The sequence below is a fragment of the Gallus gallus genome, chromosome 4 (genome assembly GCF_016699485.2).
Source record: "Gallus gallus isolate bGalGal1 chromosome 4, bGalGal1.mat.broiler.GRCg7b, whole genome shotgun sequence".
NCBI classification, from domain to species: domain Eukaryota; kingdom Metazoa; phylum Chordata; class Aves; order Galliformes; family Phasianidae; genus Gallus; species Gallus gallus.
Genome location: NC_052535.1, coordinates 82,837,847 through 82,858,168, shown reverse-complemented (window position 1 = coordinate 82,858,168; position 20,322 = coordinate 82,837,847). Strand labels below are relative to the sequence as shown.

Genomic DNA, 20,322 nt, shown 5'->3' with positions numbered 1-20,322 from the left:
GAACAGAAATTGGTGTTAGACAAATTCATTAGAAACATTTCGGCTTTTTGTTATTTGATTTTTCCGAGGGTGAGGAATTAATTTCTTTTTCCTCTCTCCCTTCCTCCGCAAGAAAACCCCCACAAACCACAGAGTGATAGCAATAAACCAATACAAGGGCTCACCGAGGGATTGTGGTGGATTCTCTTTCACTGTCAATTTTTAAACAGTAGATTTGGAGAATTTCTTAGAAATTACGTTGCATTTCAAACAGGGATTAATTTCGGGAAGACCAAAAGGTCGCCAAAGGTTTACTTTGGTTTGCAAGCAAGTGCTGTCATGCTGACAAAAGGAGAAGAGTAGGAAATGTGGGACCTGGATTGGGATGGGAGAGCTGCGGCAGCCTTATGTGGCCTCAGGGGAAGAGAGGAGGACAACGGCCCAGGGAACTGAGCTTGTGAGTGCGTGATAAGGCATAGGATAAACACGGGGTGCAGAAAATCAGGTATGGGATCACGTCAGTGTGGGGAGGGCCACGCTGGGTCAGTCAGCCAGGCCAGGCTGGATGTGGCTCTGGGCAGCCTGGTCTGGTGGTTGGCGACCCTGTACATAGCAGGGGGTTGAAACTAGATGATCACTGCGGTCCTTTTCAACCCAGGCCATTCTATGATTCTGTGATCCCATGCTCAGAGCGGCTCTTTGAATTGGAGACGGTGGATTTACAACAGTGAGGTAAAAATACGGAAATTTCACACGTGAGCCTCACACGAAGCACCGGGTACGTGGTGGGAGACGGGAAGAGCACTGAGCAGTCGTGACCTCCTGTGGCCCTGACCCGTCCTGCCCCAGCTCATCCTCGTGCCCCATGACACCCTGAACCATCCTCTCCCATCCCGTCCCAACCCAACTCATTTCGTCCCGCTCCGTCCCACCCCGACCCTCTCCGGGCAGTCCCATACCGCCACCTCGCGACCGAACCCCGCAGCTGCAGCTCCGTCACCGCTCCGCCGGCGGCGGTGCGATCGGAGGGCTCGGCGGTCCCTGGGACGGAGATGTTCCGTGAGAGCACGGCTCGACGGTCAGTTTGCTGCGCCAGAGGTCTCCACCACAAAGCGTTTGGCATACCAAAAGGTAGCTGAGGTTTTGTGCTAATGCTTTCCCCCTGTTGTTTATTTGAAGAGGTTTTTTTTGGGGGGGGGTTGACATCAGTTAATCCTTCAGCTCGCAGATCCAAAGCCGAGACAGCCAGAAGGATCTGATTTGCAGAACGGGTACAAAGGATTTCCTAGATAAAAAAAAAAAAAAAAGTGACCCGAGTGGTTTATGTGCTCCTCAAAAGAAATCGTACTGCGGCACCGGCAGACCACAGAGCTCCTCTCATTTGGATGTATTGGGCGGCAAGTCAGTCTAAAAACACACACGTGTGCCTCCCCTCTCCGTGTCACTGTGGCTTTTGAAGACGAAGCCTATGAGTATACTTTCCCCATTGTGGCTTATGATGGGGCACGTGCAGCTCCCTGTGATATAAGAACATGGGACTTGAAAGGATGGCACTGTTGGAAAACGCTTTAGTAGGCATGGGCTGATGGTTGGACTGGATGGTCTCAGTAGTCTTTTCCAACCTTAATGATTCTATGGTTCGATGATAAAACCATTTTGCTCTCCCGGGCGCTGCCCGTGATCATGGCCCATTGGCATCATTGCATTGGAAGAAAGTCAGCGCGGAGCTTAATGAAGGCCGCACAGACGGAGCACCAACATCCATCCAGTGAGCAGAAATGACTGGAAAGATGAACGGTCGCTACATTTCAACTCTGCTTCCACCAGCACAAAGCTAGGAACTGGGAAGCTAAAGAGCTGCAAGAGCTCCATAAATTTGCCCTACTGAGTGCTGCATATTGACTGAGGGGTAGAGAAAAGGGAAAGCTGGGGTGTAGGGAGGAGAGGGAATAAAAACACGCTTATAGAAGGGCACATCGAACACCTAGGGGAATAAAGGTCTTACATTTTCAAGTCTGAAGTGGGCTGCAGAGATTCACAAGTTTTCTGCGTAAGAGGCCGTTAATTCTCACCTTGATTTCGTCAGACCCTTACGATCTTTTAATGTACACATATATGTATCTATATATATATTATTGCTTTTGCTCATTTCCAGCTCTTCACAGAAGCTCTCCGTGGGACAGGTTCTGAAGCCCTGGCTTAACCAAGGCTCTGAGAACATGGTTAGAAAACACGAGGAGGAAGCTTCTTTGCTCGCTCTCGCAATGGAGCCAAGACATAAAGCAGGGGAGGGAGAATCCACAGCCGCTCCCAACACGCACAGGAGATCTGACATATTGAACTGCTGGCTGCAGCACTCACTGAGCCATAAATCAGGCCATTCATGAAGGGGCCAGCTCTGCCAATATACATAGGGAGAAATACTAGACGGAAAGAGGCAAATCTGAATTAGATCCATCTCTTGCATAGCAGAAATCTTTTACGCCAGTTAGATGAGAGAAACCGAAGTCTGAAAACCACAGAAGGTTTGGCACATGTAGAACTGTACATGCTAATGAGCCCCCAAAGAATTTTGACCTGTGAAGGGTATTTAACTACTGAGAAAGATTTATATCCAGTAATACACAAAATGGAAGTGAGCGCAGAGTACGGGGAATTAGAAACATACTACAGACATCCTCCTGTTTGCATCAGAGCTGAGAAATAAGAAAATACCAGAAACACTTTTCAATATACAACGATGAGAAAAGCAAGGCTCCATAGCCAGGGAGACTACTTAGCATAATAGGCTGCCACTGTTTTAGTTCAGTAGTTGAATACCTTATCACAAAATACTTTAACGGGTCCTTAGAAGGAGATACTGCCCTGGAGAAGGTACTACCCAGCCAATGGCAAAGAAGTTGTATGTAACTGTGACACAAGAGCCACGTAATGTGTTATTGGAAGGATTAACTCAGCACGCATTTCTCAAGCCTTGAGACACTGAAACAACCACACAACCACCTGACCCCCCACCCACCCACCACTGTGCTTTTGTAGTCAACATTAAATGACTTTTCACCAAGCACTGTGCGACAAAAGTCCTATATTAGCACATGAAGACCTTGATTTCACGGAGTCTGAAGTTTTTCCTGCCGGTTTTCTACACGCCTGCATTACCAGTCTGATGTAGGAGAGGCTTCTATCAGTGAAGCACTATCTCTGTTATTTCTAATTGGCAAAATTAGTCGTCATTCCCTTTCTATGTATTTGTGGACAACGTATAACTTTTCATCTGTAATTGCAGAATCACTGAATTGTAGGGGCTGGAGGGACCTCTGGAGATCACTGGAGTGATCACTCTGGAGATAGGCTCCCCAGGGAGGTGGTTGAGTCACCATCCCTGGATGTGTTTAAGAGCCGTTTGGATGTGGTGCTCGGAGATATGATTTAGCAGAGAGTTATTAGAGTTAGGGTACTATGGTTAGGCTGCAGTTGGATTTGATGGTCTTTGAGGTCCTTTCCAACCTGAGTAATTCTATGATTCTACGATCACCTAGTACAACTCCTGCTAAAGCAGGTTCCCTAGAGTAGGTAAATGGGTAATTATCATCTATCAGAAGGGATACATAATAAAACTTTGTCATATACCCGATGTATCTCAGTACATAGCAGATGCAGTCTGTTCAGGGGGCTCAGGCCACCTATGGTCAGGAGCACTTGTCAACATGCAGATTCAGTTTACAAGCTCAAAGCCACAATTTCCCCACAGTCTGCTTTGCTACGCAGCTGCACAACAATCCCATTCACCCGAAGTAAGCCTATCATTAAAGGAAATTTTAAAGCAAAGCTTAAAAAGGAGCAGAACGTGCTCCTTTTCCGCCATTATCTGATATATGACATTTGGCTCCAAGCAGAAAAAGCAAAAATCTGCAACCAACCCTCACCCACCCAGCAGGTCTCAAGACAGGAAGTTGTTTCCAGCCATCTGCTGAAATGCTTTGACACTAGAAAGTAGATCCACATGTTTGCATACTCCCAAATCTTGTTTGAAAGAAGCCAGGAGACTGCCTACAGCACAGGCTTCTGCAGCAGCACCTGCCCATCTTTAGGGCCTGGATCATCTCGGCTCTGCACTTCTCTAAGCACTGAGCACAGCTGGGCCAAGCACTGAAACTTTTCCGAGAAGGACTGCAATACCAATTATGGCTGGGATAGCACCTTTGTTTCCAAGGGACCACACGTGCACGGGAACACCTTGCTGACTTGGGCTCCGTCTGCCTTCTCACCCAGGCTGCCAAAGCTGCAGGAAGAGGTAATCATAAATCACAAACAGCTTTCAGATGTTGGATGTGCTCAGAAGTCTGCCATAGGCTGAAGGGAACTCTGTGAAGAACATTAAGATTACAGAGGAACATGAGGTATGTCCCACCTCTTACGTGCCCTCTACCATCGCTAACATTTTAGTTACAGTACTCAGCTCATCCCTGACCACCTCACGTGAGCAACAGTCAATACTGAGCAATGAAAAGCAACAGAAGAAAAAAGTAATGGACAGAGCGGGCTTCAAAATGATACATTTATTAAAACTAAACAAAGGACACAAGCTCCAATTAACTTAAAAATTTTATATTGCATTATGGCAAACACAGGACCAGTATGCTCAGAGCACAGACAGTTCTTAACGTGGGCTGAAATTCTTAAACCCCGAAGTAAACTTTGGAATACATATAAAGAACAGAATATTGGATCATTCTTTTAATTAAATACACCCATTAATTTCGTATAAACGATTTGAAAGGATTTAAATACGTGCTGAAGAAGCTAAAGTTCAAATGATTGGCAAGATATGCAGACAAGAAGTTCAAGAAGTACTCTGGAGTTGTATAAAAGGTACAGTTTCTTCCCCCAGACAAAGCCTATAGTGCAATTCACCATCTTGTCAGGAGAGCATTCTCAATCTGCATGCAGTCCTGCTGACAAACCACCTATTAAATTGGTTTCCTGGTACTTAACTTGCAGGCAGACTTACTCAAATCTCAGTAAAAACCATCTTTTGAGATGACGTAAGTTGGAAATAAATGCTTCAATAAAATAGGCCCTACGACCTGTTTTGGTGGGGAAGAAATCATACTTTACTTCCCTCCTGCTGCTATTTTAAACTGTTCGTATGACTTTTTTATTACGTTTTAATTTCTCCCTTTGGATAGATTATAATCAAGCTTTGACCCCACATGAATCTCCAACAACTCCAACAATGGCTTTACTGATAACCCAACTCTGAGCTTAGAGGCTTTGCCAGTGTAAGTCACAACATCACACAAATCTCGTACATCTTTTAATTATTTAAACAAATATTTACATCTCCTGATTAAATATTCATTCAGGAATAAGTTCTGACCAGTTACTGTACACTTGGAAGTCATCCTTTCTCTGAAAGTACTGTGGCTTCTGGGTTTTTGGTCAACACGAAAGACAAAGCAGGTTACCTGAAGCCAGTCCACAAGCCACGACCTGCTCACATTGCCTGACTCACCCGTATGGAGCTGCTTGTTAAGGTTCAAAACCAGGTAAGCATCAGTCACCAAGGGCTTCCTCAGCTTTTGAAGCTTGCAGAACGGCTGTTAAAGTCTTGATGCCATGGGTTTGCCTCCTTGCAACGTCAGAGCATGAGAAGAGAGATGTCCTGCAAAACGCCTCACTGTGGTTGACGGGCACATCACTTCAACTCTTTAGATAACAGGGGAAACCTGACATTTGTGTCTGAAAACAATGCATTTAAATGGACACAATTAAAATTTCACAGTATGCCAAATTTCAAACCAGTCCAAAAGCTAAAAATGTTTAATAGGAATACCACAATTACTTTAACCTGTACATTCTTTATAAAGGAAGAATTGGCTACTTATGGCTCCCTTCTTATTTAATCCACAGAAGATGTAAGTGAATGGCAAACACAAGACAAGACAAGCAACAATGTGTCCTGAACTCCTGAACACTACATTCAGATAACGTAATGCCAGGTGAATTAAAGCTGCATGAAACTTAAATCTGTAAAGCTTTGAGAACAGCTTGATCTGCTGCTTCCCTGTTTAAACTTGTACGCATTCAAGTCCACACCATTCTTCAACTTTTGCTACTGAATGAAAGCTAGCAGACCATTTCAGTCATTTTAGTTAGAATAACTCGATGACATTTCAGGAATGTTAAGTAAGATTGTTACGTGCTGCTCGCAAATGGAAAATATGCAAATGGAAAATGTAGTGTACTTCAAAGTCCATTAATTCCAACCTGTTAATTTATACCAGTTAGAAGTTTTAAATTTGCATTGTGACATTAGTTTTCTTCATGCACTTTCAGCTACGAAAAATTTTAGCCTCAAAAGGCACCGAGTGAAGTCCTGTCTTCAAAATTCATAAACTGACTTTCATGCTGAAATCTCATTTTAGAAGAAAGAGAACAACTTGTTTGTTTAGGGGTACATTAATTGAAAAGCTCCTATCAATTTGAAATGTCAGCTTTGTCAAAGCAGTTTTACACAAAATAATGATGTTTCAAGGCATGGAACACCTCCCCTAAGAGATAACTGAGAGAGCTGAGGCTCTTCAGCTTGGAGAGGCTCCGGGGACATCTGATAGCAGCATTTGCATTATCTAAATGAGGGCAATAAGGGGACAGACTCTTGCACTGGCAAAGGCTGCCCAGAGAGGTGGTGGATACCCCATCCCCAAAGACACTCAAGGTCAAGCTGGACGGGACTCCGAGCACCTGGTCAGGCTGTAGCTGTCTCTGATCAGTGTAGAGGAGTTGGACAAGACGGCCTTTAAAGGTCCCTTCCACTCAAAGAATTCTATGATTCTATAATTACAGTAATACTCAGGAAGATCAGGTCACATCACTTACTGAAAGCAACCTTTCAAAATGTACAGAATATTAACCCAAGACATACTTAAACTTAACACTGACTGTTGTCTAAAGTTGTATTATACATACTACTGTACATCCTGCTTTGGAAACAACTAAATACAATGGTCCATTATCTCCAAGATGGCCATGGTGCCCATGGAGCAGATGGAGTTGCTACTGCCTTGTCCAAACAGACCTGGGTGGATCAGCAGTACAAGGGCATGATCTACTGCTTTTTGTGCGTCCCCAGGGAGCAAGGATTTTTCAGCTTCTGGCATGGCCATTTGTCAAATGTTATTCCATATTTTTAAATACAGGCTTCTAAACGTTGCTTTTATAGAAAGGGGATTCTCACGTCCAAAGTGGATAAGCAGTTCTGGATAAAGTTTTTGTCAAATCTGGCTTCTGTTAGAGCTACAGGAGCAACATCCCAGCGTTTAGAATATCCATTAGACTTTGGGCAAACTTTGTTACCCACAGTCATTTGAAAGATGCTGCTGAGCAACAGCTCCAGGAACGTGGTGACTGTACTGTTAAAATTGCCATGGCAGATGGACTTCCTGGACTGTACCAAAGTTTTGGCATTTCAGTACAGGGAGTCACTGTATACCAAATCACCTATTATGGATGTTACAATACCATTAAGGGATTATTGCCAAATCCAAAAACTCCATTCAAAGTCAGGTTGGAAGGGGTCCTGGCCAGCCTGATCTGGTGGGGGACAACCAGTTCACAGCAAGAGGTTGGAACTGGAGGGTCTTTGAGGTCCCTTCCAACTCAAGCCATTCTATGATAACATGACTACGCAAGGCCCTGAGACTGCCCAAATGTTTTTTGTTCCACTAACTTCAAATGCATTTTTACAATTTATCTAGTTTGGCTAAATACCAAATGTAGATTTATGCTGAAATACACTTGGGAGTCAATATTTTCTATGAAAATACACAACTACTATCAAAAGACCTAATTACTAACTGCCCCCCTCAACATGGCCGTGAACAGCACCATCATAAGATGTGTTCTCTACAGTGTACACAAAATCAAGAATGTTCATGTTATTTAACTGGATGCAAAATAGAAAAAACAGGGGGTCAAGTCATACCTCTTGTATTTTATCACCAATTGTAAGAATCAGGGAAATTCAGGCTATCAGGAATTATGAACATCCTACAGGTGGCATACCAGTTTTAAATCTTAAAAAATTACTACTAAGGACAGACATAAATGAGTAAACTTCAACCTACTGTCAGTACTGAGTCAGAAGACTCATTTGATTAGAAAGCCAAAGTTGTAATCAAAACACTGCCAATTTCAGAAATCACTTGCTGACTGCACAGTGAGATGAAACTATTTAAGTACTTTGAATGTACTTGGTCAGTGATGTCACACCGGAGATGACAACTGAGAGGTAAGAACTAGTTATGGCGTAAGTAACTGTCATGTGAATAACAACAAACATGCCTCCATAACTGCATTTTTTAAAAATACATGTGAAGAGATCACAACTGACATTTTCCCCTTACAGTTAATTTCATTTTGCTATTTAGACAAACACATTATCTGTTCTGAAACTAGGTGAAAGGCTCCTGTGATTCCAATGCTTTAGTAATTCATGGAACTCTGAGTAGAAGTGGCATGTTCTACTCCCTGGTCTTAATTTAAGGCACCCGTAAGAAGCAAACTTCATGGGAAGTTTCAAGTTCTAGGGAAAAATTAATCCTATTTTCCCTTCAAAAGAAAACAAATTTGTAAGTGATCAGAATGTCACATTCTCTGTCAGTGAGGCAACGGCTTGGTGATATTCAGCTTAAATAAAGCTCAACCTGAAGAGCTACTACTGAAGCCACAGAATCTTCACTAACAGGTTACAAAAGATATCGTGAGAGAAGGGAAATTTTGTATTAAATTCTGCAAAAGCTAGAAGGTACAAGCAGAGCAAGGTTGGGCCCCATGTAATGATGAAAGTAAATAAATTAAAAACATTTTTGGATCACTGTACCACAACGAGTGCAAATACATGATTTTGTGGGCAGGAACACTGCTGAAGCAGCATATTTTGTTTTCATCTGTATGGAATGACAATAAATCACTTCTTTGATGAACGGAAATTTCATTCCATATGTCAGAAAACATATCTATAATTTATTACTAGTATCAGCTCAAAACACTTTCCATAATCACAAAAGCTCCAGTAATATGTAGTCATTAGACACAAAGATATACACAGTTTTGGTTACAGTTGAGCTTTGCTTCAGATTCTGAAGCTTAATTCTTTACTTCTGCAGCTTCTTTATCTTGCTTTTCCTTTGCTTTCTCCTTTTCTTCCAGTTTTTCTTCTTTTTGAAGCAGTGCCATAATCTCAGCGACCTGGCTGGTGCCAATATCAACATCTTCTTTGTCTATCAATTCTACTACCTACACAAAGAGTGAATGAAATTTAAAATAACATTTTTATTACATAAGATATCTTCGTATCTTAAATTATTAAGAAAAAAAAGTAGCCAGTTCCCTCACATTCAAGAGTGGTTGCTTTTTGGCAACATTAAATGAATTCAAATCACAACCAGTGCCTCATACTTGAAATATTCAAAAGCTTTAGCACACAAAACCATATTTTAGAATATTAGTAAGACATGTCCCTTTATTATATCCATTTCAACAGGAAGCTCCGTTTCAGTATCTAATACTTCCGAAATGTTATTTGGACAGAATCTATTTCATATGCTTCACTTTATTAAGAAGGCCCACTAAAAAGGCATACATTTACAAAAATGAAGCACAGGGGTAGGTCTTTTAGAAAGCCAAATAAAAAAAAAAATTAGCAGGAGTTTTCAAATTCCTTTCTGAAGTTTCTTGTACAAAATAGTTCTTGACATAGCTCAAGTTCTCAAAATCGTTCATTTTTATATGCAGAACTCAGGAAGTTCATTCTTCCTCTATTGCTAAATGTAACTCAATGCAACAGTTGTTCAGACCAACAGTGAAGGCCATCATCACTGGACAACTTCAGCATAGAGTAAAGGGAGTTTCAAAAGGTTGATTACTATATTTTTTAGCTTATATTGAGTAGGAAAGTTACTTGCAGAAACAAGTTTCAGGACAGCTCTAAAATAGGAAAGAAACAAGACAACAAAGAAGAACACAGGGAACAATCTAAGAAAACTGCAAAATGAGAAAAAAAAGACCAAAGCAGGCTAAGAAGAGGTATCTGAAAGTACAGTATCACATAAGGAATTCAACAGTCACCAAGTGTAAAGTGCCTCTCAAAAGCATTAAGACATTACTTCAAAAGGAGCAGAAATTGACAGAATGGCCAAATTATCTAACAGTAGAAGTAGCATCTGGTAACTCTAAAACATACATTATCTGAGGTCATTCACAATGGATTTAAAGAGCAAAACGATGGTCTGATGTCTTTCAACCACAGGAAATAAGACATAATCAAATATTTAAGGTATATATCTATAGTATTACTGAAGTCTTAACATATAAAGTAGTTCTTTCAAAACTCCTTTCCATCCTCCCTTCCATTCTACACATCATCAGACATTCCATTAATATATACTGTATATATTAACACACACATATAAATATATATATTTGTGTAATGTTTTTCATATACATACACACACACATACACACACACCCCTTTACATATGCAAGTAAAACCTACAGCTTTAAAGGTAATGCAGGTAACAGATATAGGAAAAGAATCATCATCCTGCTCTGAAACTGCCACACAAATTCTGAAGATGACAACAATCTTTCCCTGATGCCAGTGAAGTTTTTGGAAGTGTATTGTAAATAGACAGCATCAAGTTCTTTAGCAACTCTTGCAAAAAAAATTAATATGAATTTAATTCAGGATTGTCACAGGCACAACATTTGAAGAATGCCTAAGCTTATTTTCTTCAAATAGTCCAGACTTACCTTAACAACATTATCTATATCAATTTTGCCATCTTTGTTTTCATCTAATGCCTCTGCAATCCTCGTTAGCTTCTCCTCTGGAATCTTCTGGATTTGTTTCATTGCATTAATTAGCTCAGCAATACTGATGAGATTCTCCCTAAAGAGGAAGCACAATCTGTATATGGCAAACAGTTACTCCAAAGGAGTAAAAGTCACAAAAGACAAGCACTGAAAATCACTATGTTGCAGGTAACTTGTAAAGTATTAAATAATCATTTATAATCCAGAACAGAATGCAAAAAAGCATTTACAATAAAGTAACACTTAAATTAATCATTTTTAGTTACAGAAATCATTGAATGATTTGGGCTGGAAGTGACCTTGAAGATCACCTGGCTCCAAACCCCAGCCATGGACAGTGTTGCCACTCACTACTATCAGGTTGCCCAAAGCTCCAGCAACTTGGAAGTTTTTTCCCCCCCAAAGACATTCATTCCATGAAGTACAATGACATTTAGAGCAAACAGTTGCTGTATTTTATTTTTGATTTACGAATTAGGATGGTTTTGATTAACAACTCCCTGCAGCACTTTTCACGTGGCCTCCTCAATCTTATATAAAATCTGAAACGAATGACTGCTTCCCCTGGGGACTGGAAGAAAACAGTTTGGATGGAACTGAAACAAAATCCTTATTTTTGTTTGGGTTACGTTTTTTGGAAGCTGAGAAGCAAACAAACTAGATGAATACTGCATTTACAAACAGACTAAAAAATTCTGTCACAGTTTATCTGCATCTCAGTACTCATAACAAGTAACATATGACTGTGAAACACATGACTGCTTGAAAGACCCTCCAGTAATGTCAACACTTCTACAGGTCTTCATACATTACATTTGAAATGAAAATTGTTACATTTCATTTAAGTCTCTTATCGTAACTAAGCCTTCAGAAAGGAGCCATGTAAAATTATCTCTGTTTCCTTTAAATCCCCTCACATTTCTCTTCAAAGAATTATCTCCTTACACCTGACAAAAATGGATTTTATTGCCATTTTTTCCCCAATATATGCACTACTGAAGCAGACCAAACAAAAACATGCCCAAACTGTTTCATGCTGTTTCAATTATTGTCACAAGGCAAACTCAGTGCCTGAGTAGCATGACTGAAGGTGTGATTTCACCTGCAGCATCATTAGGCCTACATGCATGAAAGAGATGGGGATTATGAAAGTCAGGGTGTCAAACATATCACACCATCAGGCTAGCATCCAAGTAAGTCAAACCTGTTACTTTTCCACCCTTATTTCAACCATATTTAATACAATTCAGAAAGAAGAAAGACATTCAGTGCTCTCAAGTCACTTACCCAGCAGGAGGACTGTCACCTCTATCAAGCTTTACATCCACCGTCTTTTGATTCGTCTCTAACTCATTAATAATTTTGTCTATCTGACCAATCATCCGGTTCACTCTTTTGGTCAGTCGCTTGCTCGCCTTTGATTCTTCCACTACTTCTTCCTGGCCAGCTTTAGAAAGCTCCTTTATTTCTTGCAAATCCTAAAAGAAGTGGTCAGGAAGAAAAACTTTTTGCAGGTCTGAATTCTCAATGACACTGCAGTCTAAGAGATTAGTATTTCAAGAGGTGCCCTTTGTAAATGAAATCTAAATGGAAAGAGCTAAAGTGAAATCAGAATCAACTCTTAACACTGCAGCCATTTTCATAAATTCTTTAAATGGTATTTGCCACAATCATAAGATCACCAAGGATTGGAAAAGACCTCCAAGGTCATCCAGTCCAACCATCCACCTATCACCAACAGCTCTCACTAAACCACATCCCTCAGCAATGTCTAAACATTCCTTGAACTTCTCCAAGGATTGGTGACTGCACCACTTCCCTGGGCAGCCCATTCCAGCACCCAAACACAACCTTCAAGAGATTGAATACAATTCTAATTAACTTAAGGCATCTAAAATATTGACATTATATTTAATAAGAAAGAACTGCAGCATGTTTAGCACCTGTTTTTATGGTCACACAGGGAATAAGAGTGGAACAGGACTCTCTTCTGGAAGGAACTACTCTAATGATTTTAACTACTTGTTTATAATGTGTTAAAGCCTAAAGCTCTCCACTGTCCTCTAAAGCAGTATAAAACTCAGCTATCAAATACAAGCTAACAGATATCGAAATAAGATAATCTTTAACTACGTGGGTCATTTATGCTAAAACTGAACAAGAGTAGATTTTATTTTTATTTTTATTTTTTAAGAAATCTCACCTCATTATATTCCTGGATATCACCCTTCAGTTCCTCAAGCTCCTCCTTTTCCTTTGTTAGTGATTTCTTCTGTTCCTGCAGCTTGTTGCAAGCATCACTCAGCATGTCAATCTCCTCCTTAGTTATTTCCTCACCCTGTAACAGAAAATACAAATTAGTGAGAGACACGTGTGATTTTCCTAAAAAATTAAAATAAAATAAAAAAAATCACAAGATAGAAAGGACACACTTCAGATTCCTCATCCATGTTCAGAGCCAACACAGTATAGACTGGCATTGTGAAGCTCATGCAGAGATCATAAATACTAAGAGAATTAGCTTGCCATAGTACTTTTTAAGCACGTTAGTATCAAGTTCAGGTACTATGATTCATTATGTGGATTTTGGCTATTTGAAATCCTGTACATAGTTGTCTCATTAAAAAAAACACGTTTTACCTCCTTTTCTACTGAATGGAAAACCTGAATAACTGAGAAATGACTCAGACATCACGTACAGGAAATACTCATTACACAGAAGATTTTGCAGAGCAAAGTTCAGGATGTTGAACTGAAACAAAACGATCTTCAATAACTTTTGCAATAGTATGGATGAACATTCAAAGTTTGCAAAGTCTATATGCCTCTTGAAATGCTGAGAATAAAATCGAATCCCCAACAGAATAGGTCAAAAACACAATTTCAAGAATGATTCATTAAGAATGCTAAAATCCCATGACAGCAGATCCAGCTACTGAGTTACATAAATCTCACGCAGATACCAGCTTTTGTTCTGAAGGAAAAAGCTCAGAACAGTCATATGAGCACAGTACAGAAAGACATGTGTAAACAAGGATGCAATAAAACAAACAGAAGGATGATATACTTCCAAGAAACACAGAACTTCACAGACTACATTCAGCCCTTTTAACAACTCAGTTTCAGTACACTGCTACCTATACAGACATCAACCTTGCTTCTGATTCTAAGTGCAAAACAACAAAAACCCTCACCCCCCAAAAACAACTCCACAACCAGAAAGTAGCTCAGTTTGAAAAATTCCTCTGCCACAAATAGAATTAAACAATTTCAAGTCAGTAGCCTAATATTCACCCCTTTTCCCCTTGTAACAGACAATATGGCATACTAATGTGGAAAAAAAGGTCTGAAGCAAATCGTTTAGTTCCCTTAATTATTCAACCTTGAACAATCTTTCAGTACTTGTCAAATTATGCTGTTACCATTAGAACCTGCTTATTAAACAAATAATGCTATGCTAATAACAGACAGTGATGCTGCCTAGAAAAAACAGAAGACAGTACAGTACTGACGTACCCTGTAAAATACTGAGGTACACTGTTCAACACTTTTTAATTAACGACCTCTGTGATGGTACAGACAAACATGTTAAGCCATGTTGAACAACATAATAAAGAAATGGCAAAAAAGTATACTAAAAACATTTTTATAGTGTACATACAGTACAGACATCTGTTTAAAAGAAGTCAATATAGATCTAATACAGACTAGTTCAAACTTTGGGAAGTCTAGTTCTTTGCTTAATGCTTCAGTCTTACCCGTACCCTTCAAAAGGAAAAAGGTCACTCACCTTCACCTACTCATGTCCACAGCTTCCTCACATTAAGTACTATGTAATAAACATACATAGATCCATTATGTCTACAGCCAGTGGAAACGCCCCCACGGAATAAGCGCATTAATTTCAGTAATGCAAAGGACATGCTGAATTTCTTATGTGCCAATTTCAGTTGCTGCATTGGTGATTAAGAATTTGCAGTCACGTTACCTTAATGCCTTCCAGTACGGGTGCTGTATCTTTCAACGTTTCCATATCTGCTTTTGCCAGCTCTTGTTTGCTGTCCATAGCCACCTGACTTTCTTTAACTTGCAGAACAGCTGGCTCAAGATCTACTGCTGATTCCAATTTCTAAATTTGACAGACACAAGAAGTTTAATTAAAACAAAGATAGCATTATCTGTGTTAGCACCAGCAAAGAATAGTTTCTTAAAATCCAAGTAGCTGCCAAAGAAGACACAGACATTTTTATGATAACATTAAAAACTTTCAACATATTGAGTGGTTTCATACCAAAATGCCCAACTGCAATTAATGGACCATGCCTGTGAGCACATAAGGCTTAATGCATGCAATAAGCCAGGCCAGCAGCTTTTATGCTCAAGTATTATACCGATGATACTATGTGACTAATGAAATAAAGAAGAGCCAGAAGGTAAGAACAGTCACAATTTACACTAAGAAAAAATACAACACAAGAAAACCAACCCAAAAATTAAAAAAGAAAGCAAACAAACCTCTAGCACTTTTGATAGTTGAATGATTTCTCTTATCACTCTGATTAAGAAGAATCAGAGATGTGTAAGACAGGCAGCATTTGGGGTTTCACATTGAACCCTCCTTTACTGCATTCTGTTTTAATACTTTCCCACATTTTCCATAAGTGGATTTAAAGTCTGGTTTCTTGCAGACAACACCCAAAGCAGAGAAAAATCACTCATAACATGCTAATTTCACACCACTAACATTTATTTCTCAGTAGCCGAGAACAGAACGTACCATGGCTGCAACCTGAAGAGTTTCTTTGGCTTTCTCTGCAGCTTCAGTTATTCTTTCCATCTCTTTTTCCTCATTTTCTTTTCTAATGGCTGCTTCTTCCTGAAGCGTTGCCTCCAGCCGTGCTTTGTTATCTACTTTTTCACCTTCAACTTCTGCCACTTTGACTTGAGCCTCTTTGGCCTAAAAGTAATGTGAGTAGTATATAAAAGTCTCCATATGTTGATATAATGCAGAAAAGTTCGAATATCGTAATTGAGACAGGTAGTATAGGAATACCAATGAATGCAGATGAAATTGCAAAAAGTTGTCTTATTTTTAAATTTTTCAGAAAAATATTCTCTTCGAAAATAAGAATTTTCCATTCTGAAAATGTAATTAATTCTTCATTCTCTCAAGAGCACCAATCTATTTTTTTTTTCAAATAGTCTCTCTCTACACAACATTAACATACTCATCATAAAACACTGAATTAAACGTATTTCTTGAACTTGTATGGATTACAAGTTTTGCTTTTGCCATTTCTAATTTGCAGTTTCTAATTCTGTCCACATCCTGTGTTAAGTTTGCTTTATGGCCTCTATGTTGAGGAACAAAATTAGTATGTTAAGTGTACAGAGATGCACGGAATTCTTAGTTGTGTGTTGTACAGTAGAATAGGAATCTGCATAAATGAAAGTTCAGCATGTTCACTCAGATTGAAACATTCTGAGGACTCCATCAGAGAAAAAAAATCAGTCTTGAGATCTAAAGGTAGGCAGTTGTGCATCCATTTTCAACTACTAGCTGAGTTTAACACTGAATAAAATACAGTTTTCATAAATAAGGTAAACCAAGAAAAACAGGTCTGTAGTTTACTGTATTTTTTTTATGTGGTACAATAAATATATTTGAAAACCCCATGAAACGTTCTGTTTTTGAATTACAAGAAACAGAACAGAACTAATTTTATCATTTATTTTTAAGTGATAACTACCCTCCAGTATGATAGAAAAGAAAGAATTCCCATTAAAAAAAAATCCACTGGTGAAAATTTATTTCAGTATATCTCTTTCTCCCACAAACCAAAGGTCTGAACGGTAACACTGGAAAAGTAACTCAGAAAAGAACACATCTGGTGAAACAAAATGCAAGTCTTGGGAAGAAGATAAGGTAACTCTATCCACACACACTATTTTTAGACAAAGCCAAATTCACATAAGCAACTAAGCAAACCATGATAGTTTCTCATACGAAAAGGAAACTAGTTAAGTCAAGAGAAATATCCCAGTCTGCCATGTCTCATATTTAACTTTCAAAAAAATTTTAAGATAGCACTGCCCTAAAAAGCTTACAGAGAAAATAGCTGAATTCTCATTCTTCTGACATAATAAAATCTTACAGACTTCCAAGTTAATGCAGTATTTCAACCATAACAAAATCTCACTTATGAGCATTTCCACTTCATGAAGTAGAAAACTGTGATCAGCACTTTCACCCTTCATTCTTAAACATGGCCTGAGAAATCCCATCCCTACATGAGACTGAATTTATCTAGAACCACCACAAATATTCAGAAAAAAAATCCATAGAGTAATTTAAACTTCACTTCCATCTCTTATTAACCATAATTAACATAGCAGTAGAGAGCCTACAAACACTCACCTCACCACCTTTGTATTGCCTACAGCATAACTAGGTATAAGAAGTGCATGCTGTACCTTCCTATGCTACTACTGTCTACCCTTGTGCAACGAAATACTGCCTTTCATTTGCCTTATCAAACCCATCCACAGCCCATTTCCACATTTTAACATCAACCACGTAAACCCCTCCCTCCCTCACCCCCCCTTGAAAAAGGAAAGGAAAGAAACCAAGAACATCTACTCCTCTAGATAGATTTTCAGTGATTGTACTGCAAGTTAGTTATAGATAGTATAAGTCACACTTACAACACTCTCTGGTAGTGTCTGAAGCGTTGTTTTGAGCTGATCAGCTGGAGAAAGCGTGTCTGGAAGATACATGGCTCTGGATAAAATGAGCAATGAAGTAGGGATTTCCTGGTTCAAGTGTAGATCTAGCCACTATAAATGAAATACATAAAACAGAAGTCTTCAGCTTTTGGAAGTCTTTCTCTTATAAATGAACACAGGCATACAGAAAGTACAAACACTAATTTTTTTAGCCTCTAGTTATAGATAAATACACCTAACACAGGAACAACAGGCTGTAACAGTAAAGAAATGCAGTGATTGCTTTGAAGAAGCATCTGAAGAACATTTTGTTTCATATGCATCTTCTTCTGAATCAGGTAACCAAAAGATAAAATTTATTTTCTCTGAGATTTACCAGGAGAAACATACTTTATGGATTAATAAAAATAACTAACAAGACAAAGAGGCATAACTGAAAACATATTTTGAATACGTTTCAACATCATCATCAAAACATCACAACCCACCTAAAAAACAGAAATTACCACTATTATGTATTTACAGGGAACACAGGACAAAAGCTTATTAAGTAAACTATTTTAGCCATGTCTTTAATGGGAGGAGAAGCAAAATGATTTTATCAGAATGATAACAAAAATCATAGTTAGCAATTAAATTAAGTCTGTGTATACAGTCTTGCAAAAACATACCTGTTTAAGCTGTTCCCTGAGGCGCTCTTCTGTCACACCAAGGGCTCTCATTCCTCGTGCACGACAGGCTGCCTGCAGTTCTTTAACAGTCAGGCTGTCAACTCCTTCTTCAGCAATCATCTGCACAAAGCATAAAATAAACTTCAATACGTAACTGCTCAAATCTGAAGAACCACCAACGTACACTCAGAAGTCTGCAGTTTAGAACAGCCACTAGAGGCTGCTGTGGTAACACAAGGCAGCCTCCTCTTCATTAAACAGCAGCAAACACTACAAGGCAGTCAAACCTCTCCCCAAGTTCATATTTGTCATTAGTTCCTTCAAAAATGATAGTTTTGTAGAAATGCTCTTCTTTGGTATATGATTAATTTCCTGAAATTTAACGGTAGATAAAAAGGGCAGTTTTTTCTTTATAATTAAGGAGACAAGATTTTAAGTACTCCAGGCCTTTTTGTTGCAAGTTAGCTCAAAATAAGGAGAGGAAAATGCCTAGAAAAACTATGTATACATACACACACACACACCTTTTTCTTCTTACACATAAACATTATCAACCAGTACATATCTAGAATAACTCACTTTGTCATCTGCTTTTATAGTTCTCAACCTCATAGTCAGCTGGAAGCGGAGAAAGTTATTCGTCCCAATTGACTGAAGTTCCAACAATTTACAAAGTGCCACCAACTGAGGCCTGGTTAGATTGTCCAGAGTCAATTCATCTTCAAATAGTTTTGAGAACCTCAGGATCTCCTCATTACTGGGTCTTTCACCAGTCTCCCTGATCTGTAAGAAAAACAGAGATACAAAAAGCTTTTCAAAACAAATCTCACAATTGGGCATTATTTTGAACAGTAAAAACTGTTCTCACTTGTCAGGTACTTTGCATCAGTTTTTCTAACAGGAAATGGGATATAAGGAAGTCAAGGAAGAATTTTTGTTTCAAAAAGTACTTGCTTGCTATAAAAGGCAAAAGAATGGTATTGATGATATTAACAGTTTTCAACAGCAATGTATAATATATGGGGTTAGATCAAACCCATCAAAACCAACAATTAGATGCACGTGTACACTAATGAGTAGCTCCCTCTGAATTGGCACTGCCTTGAGATAACTCAAAATATCCCAGAGGATAAATAGTAGTTACAGGAGTCACATGGGCAAGCGTACTTTCTGGCACCATACATAGTAAACATAAAAGCACATTGAAAGTACCTCTCTCTAAAGATATACCAAGAAGCACATCGCAATTTCAAATGGCAAAATTTTTGTGACCTTCGTGTACCTACGAAACACTAATTTTCATCTACCTAAGCTCTTTCCACAACTGCACTTGCTTCAAACTAAAAGAGGGGAGGATTTAGATTAGATAGAAGAAAACTAGTTTCTCCATCTACCACCTCTCTTCTTTCCAAAGAGATGGTGGATGCACTCATCCCTGGAGACACTCAGGGTCAGGCTGGATGGGGCTCTGAGCACCATGGAGCTATAGGTGTCCCTGCTTAATGCAGGGGAATTGAACTAGATGGTCCTTTCCAATTCAAATGATCCTATGATTGTCCAGAAAAGCCTAAGAAAAAAGCCTGAGAGTTCACACAAACTTCATCATGAGTTCCAAGGCCAGGCAGGTAAGTTCTGGAATTCTGAAGGAAACACGTTAAGACTGTAATTCATGGCTTCTGGCAAATACCTCACCACAGAAGCAGCAGCAGAGAACAGCAGAAAGGTGGGGAAACATTTCACCTTTCTTTTCTATTTCTTATTACAGTGAAATGACATCAATGAAGTTCATCTCTGTGGCACAAATGAGAAAGTTACGATCATAAAGAACACACCCACGCATAAGGAAAGCAGATCCTGAAGCTTCTTTTTAGTCATTTTAGTCATCACAAGAAGTTGGAACTCCCCCTAGCAAATGTGGAGTGATACATGTTAATTTCCATAGAAACAAACCTTTGAATTTAAATTCTTAGTAGCTGTTTCAGATGAAAATGAAATGCTCCAAAGATGAATCATAGCAGTGGCATGTTCCCCAGAGTCCATAGACCTAAGGACTAGAGGCATGCTTCAG

At 39.2% G+C, this 20,322-nt stretch overlaps 2 protein-coding genes across 5 annotated transcripts in view; one reads left to right on the top strand and one right to left on the bottom strand.

Moving 5' to 3' along the window:
* Positions 1-4,523: 4,523 nt before the first annotated feature.
* LETM1 (leucine zipper and EF-hand containing transmembrane protein 1) overlaps positions 4,524-20,322 on the bottom strand; it is a 54,090-nt gene continuing 38,291 nt past the window's right edge. For 3 of the 4 annotated variants that reach the window (XM_046940227.1, XM_046940226.1, XM_015285900.4), the window contains exons 6-14: positions 18,834-19,037; positions 18,255-18,374; positions 17,563-17,694; positions 15,635-15,814; positions 14,846-14,986; positions 13,061-13,195; positions 12,145-12,335; positions 10,795-10,951; positions 4,524-9,279 (exon numbers count right to left, since the gene is read on the bottom strand). In XM_046940227.1, coding sequence (XP_046796183.1) covers positions 9,130-9,279; positions 10,795-10,951; positions 12,145-12,335; positions 13,061-13,195; positions 14,846-14,986; positions 15,635-15,814; positions 17,563-17,694; positions 18,255-18,374; positions 18,834-19,037 — 1,410 coding nt within the window. In that variant the 3' untranslated portion in view covers positions 4,524-9,129. The remainder of the gene's footprint in view (positions 9,280-10,794; positions 10,952-12,144; positions 12,336-13,060; positions 13,196-14,845; positions 14,987-15,634; positions 15,815-17,562; positions 17,695-18,254; positions 18,375-18,833; positions 19,038-20,322) is intronic. The other variant, NM_001006461.4, reaches the window with a different exon arrangement.
* On the top strand, positions 7,006-7,657 carry LOC112532421 (ADP/ATP translocase 4-like). The gene is given in 3 exon segments (XM_046940376.1): positions 7,006-7,042; positions 7,045-7,347; positions 7,350-7,657. Coding segments are annotated over 3 exon segments (648 nt in total).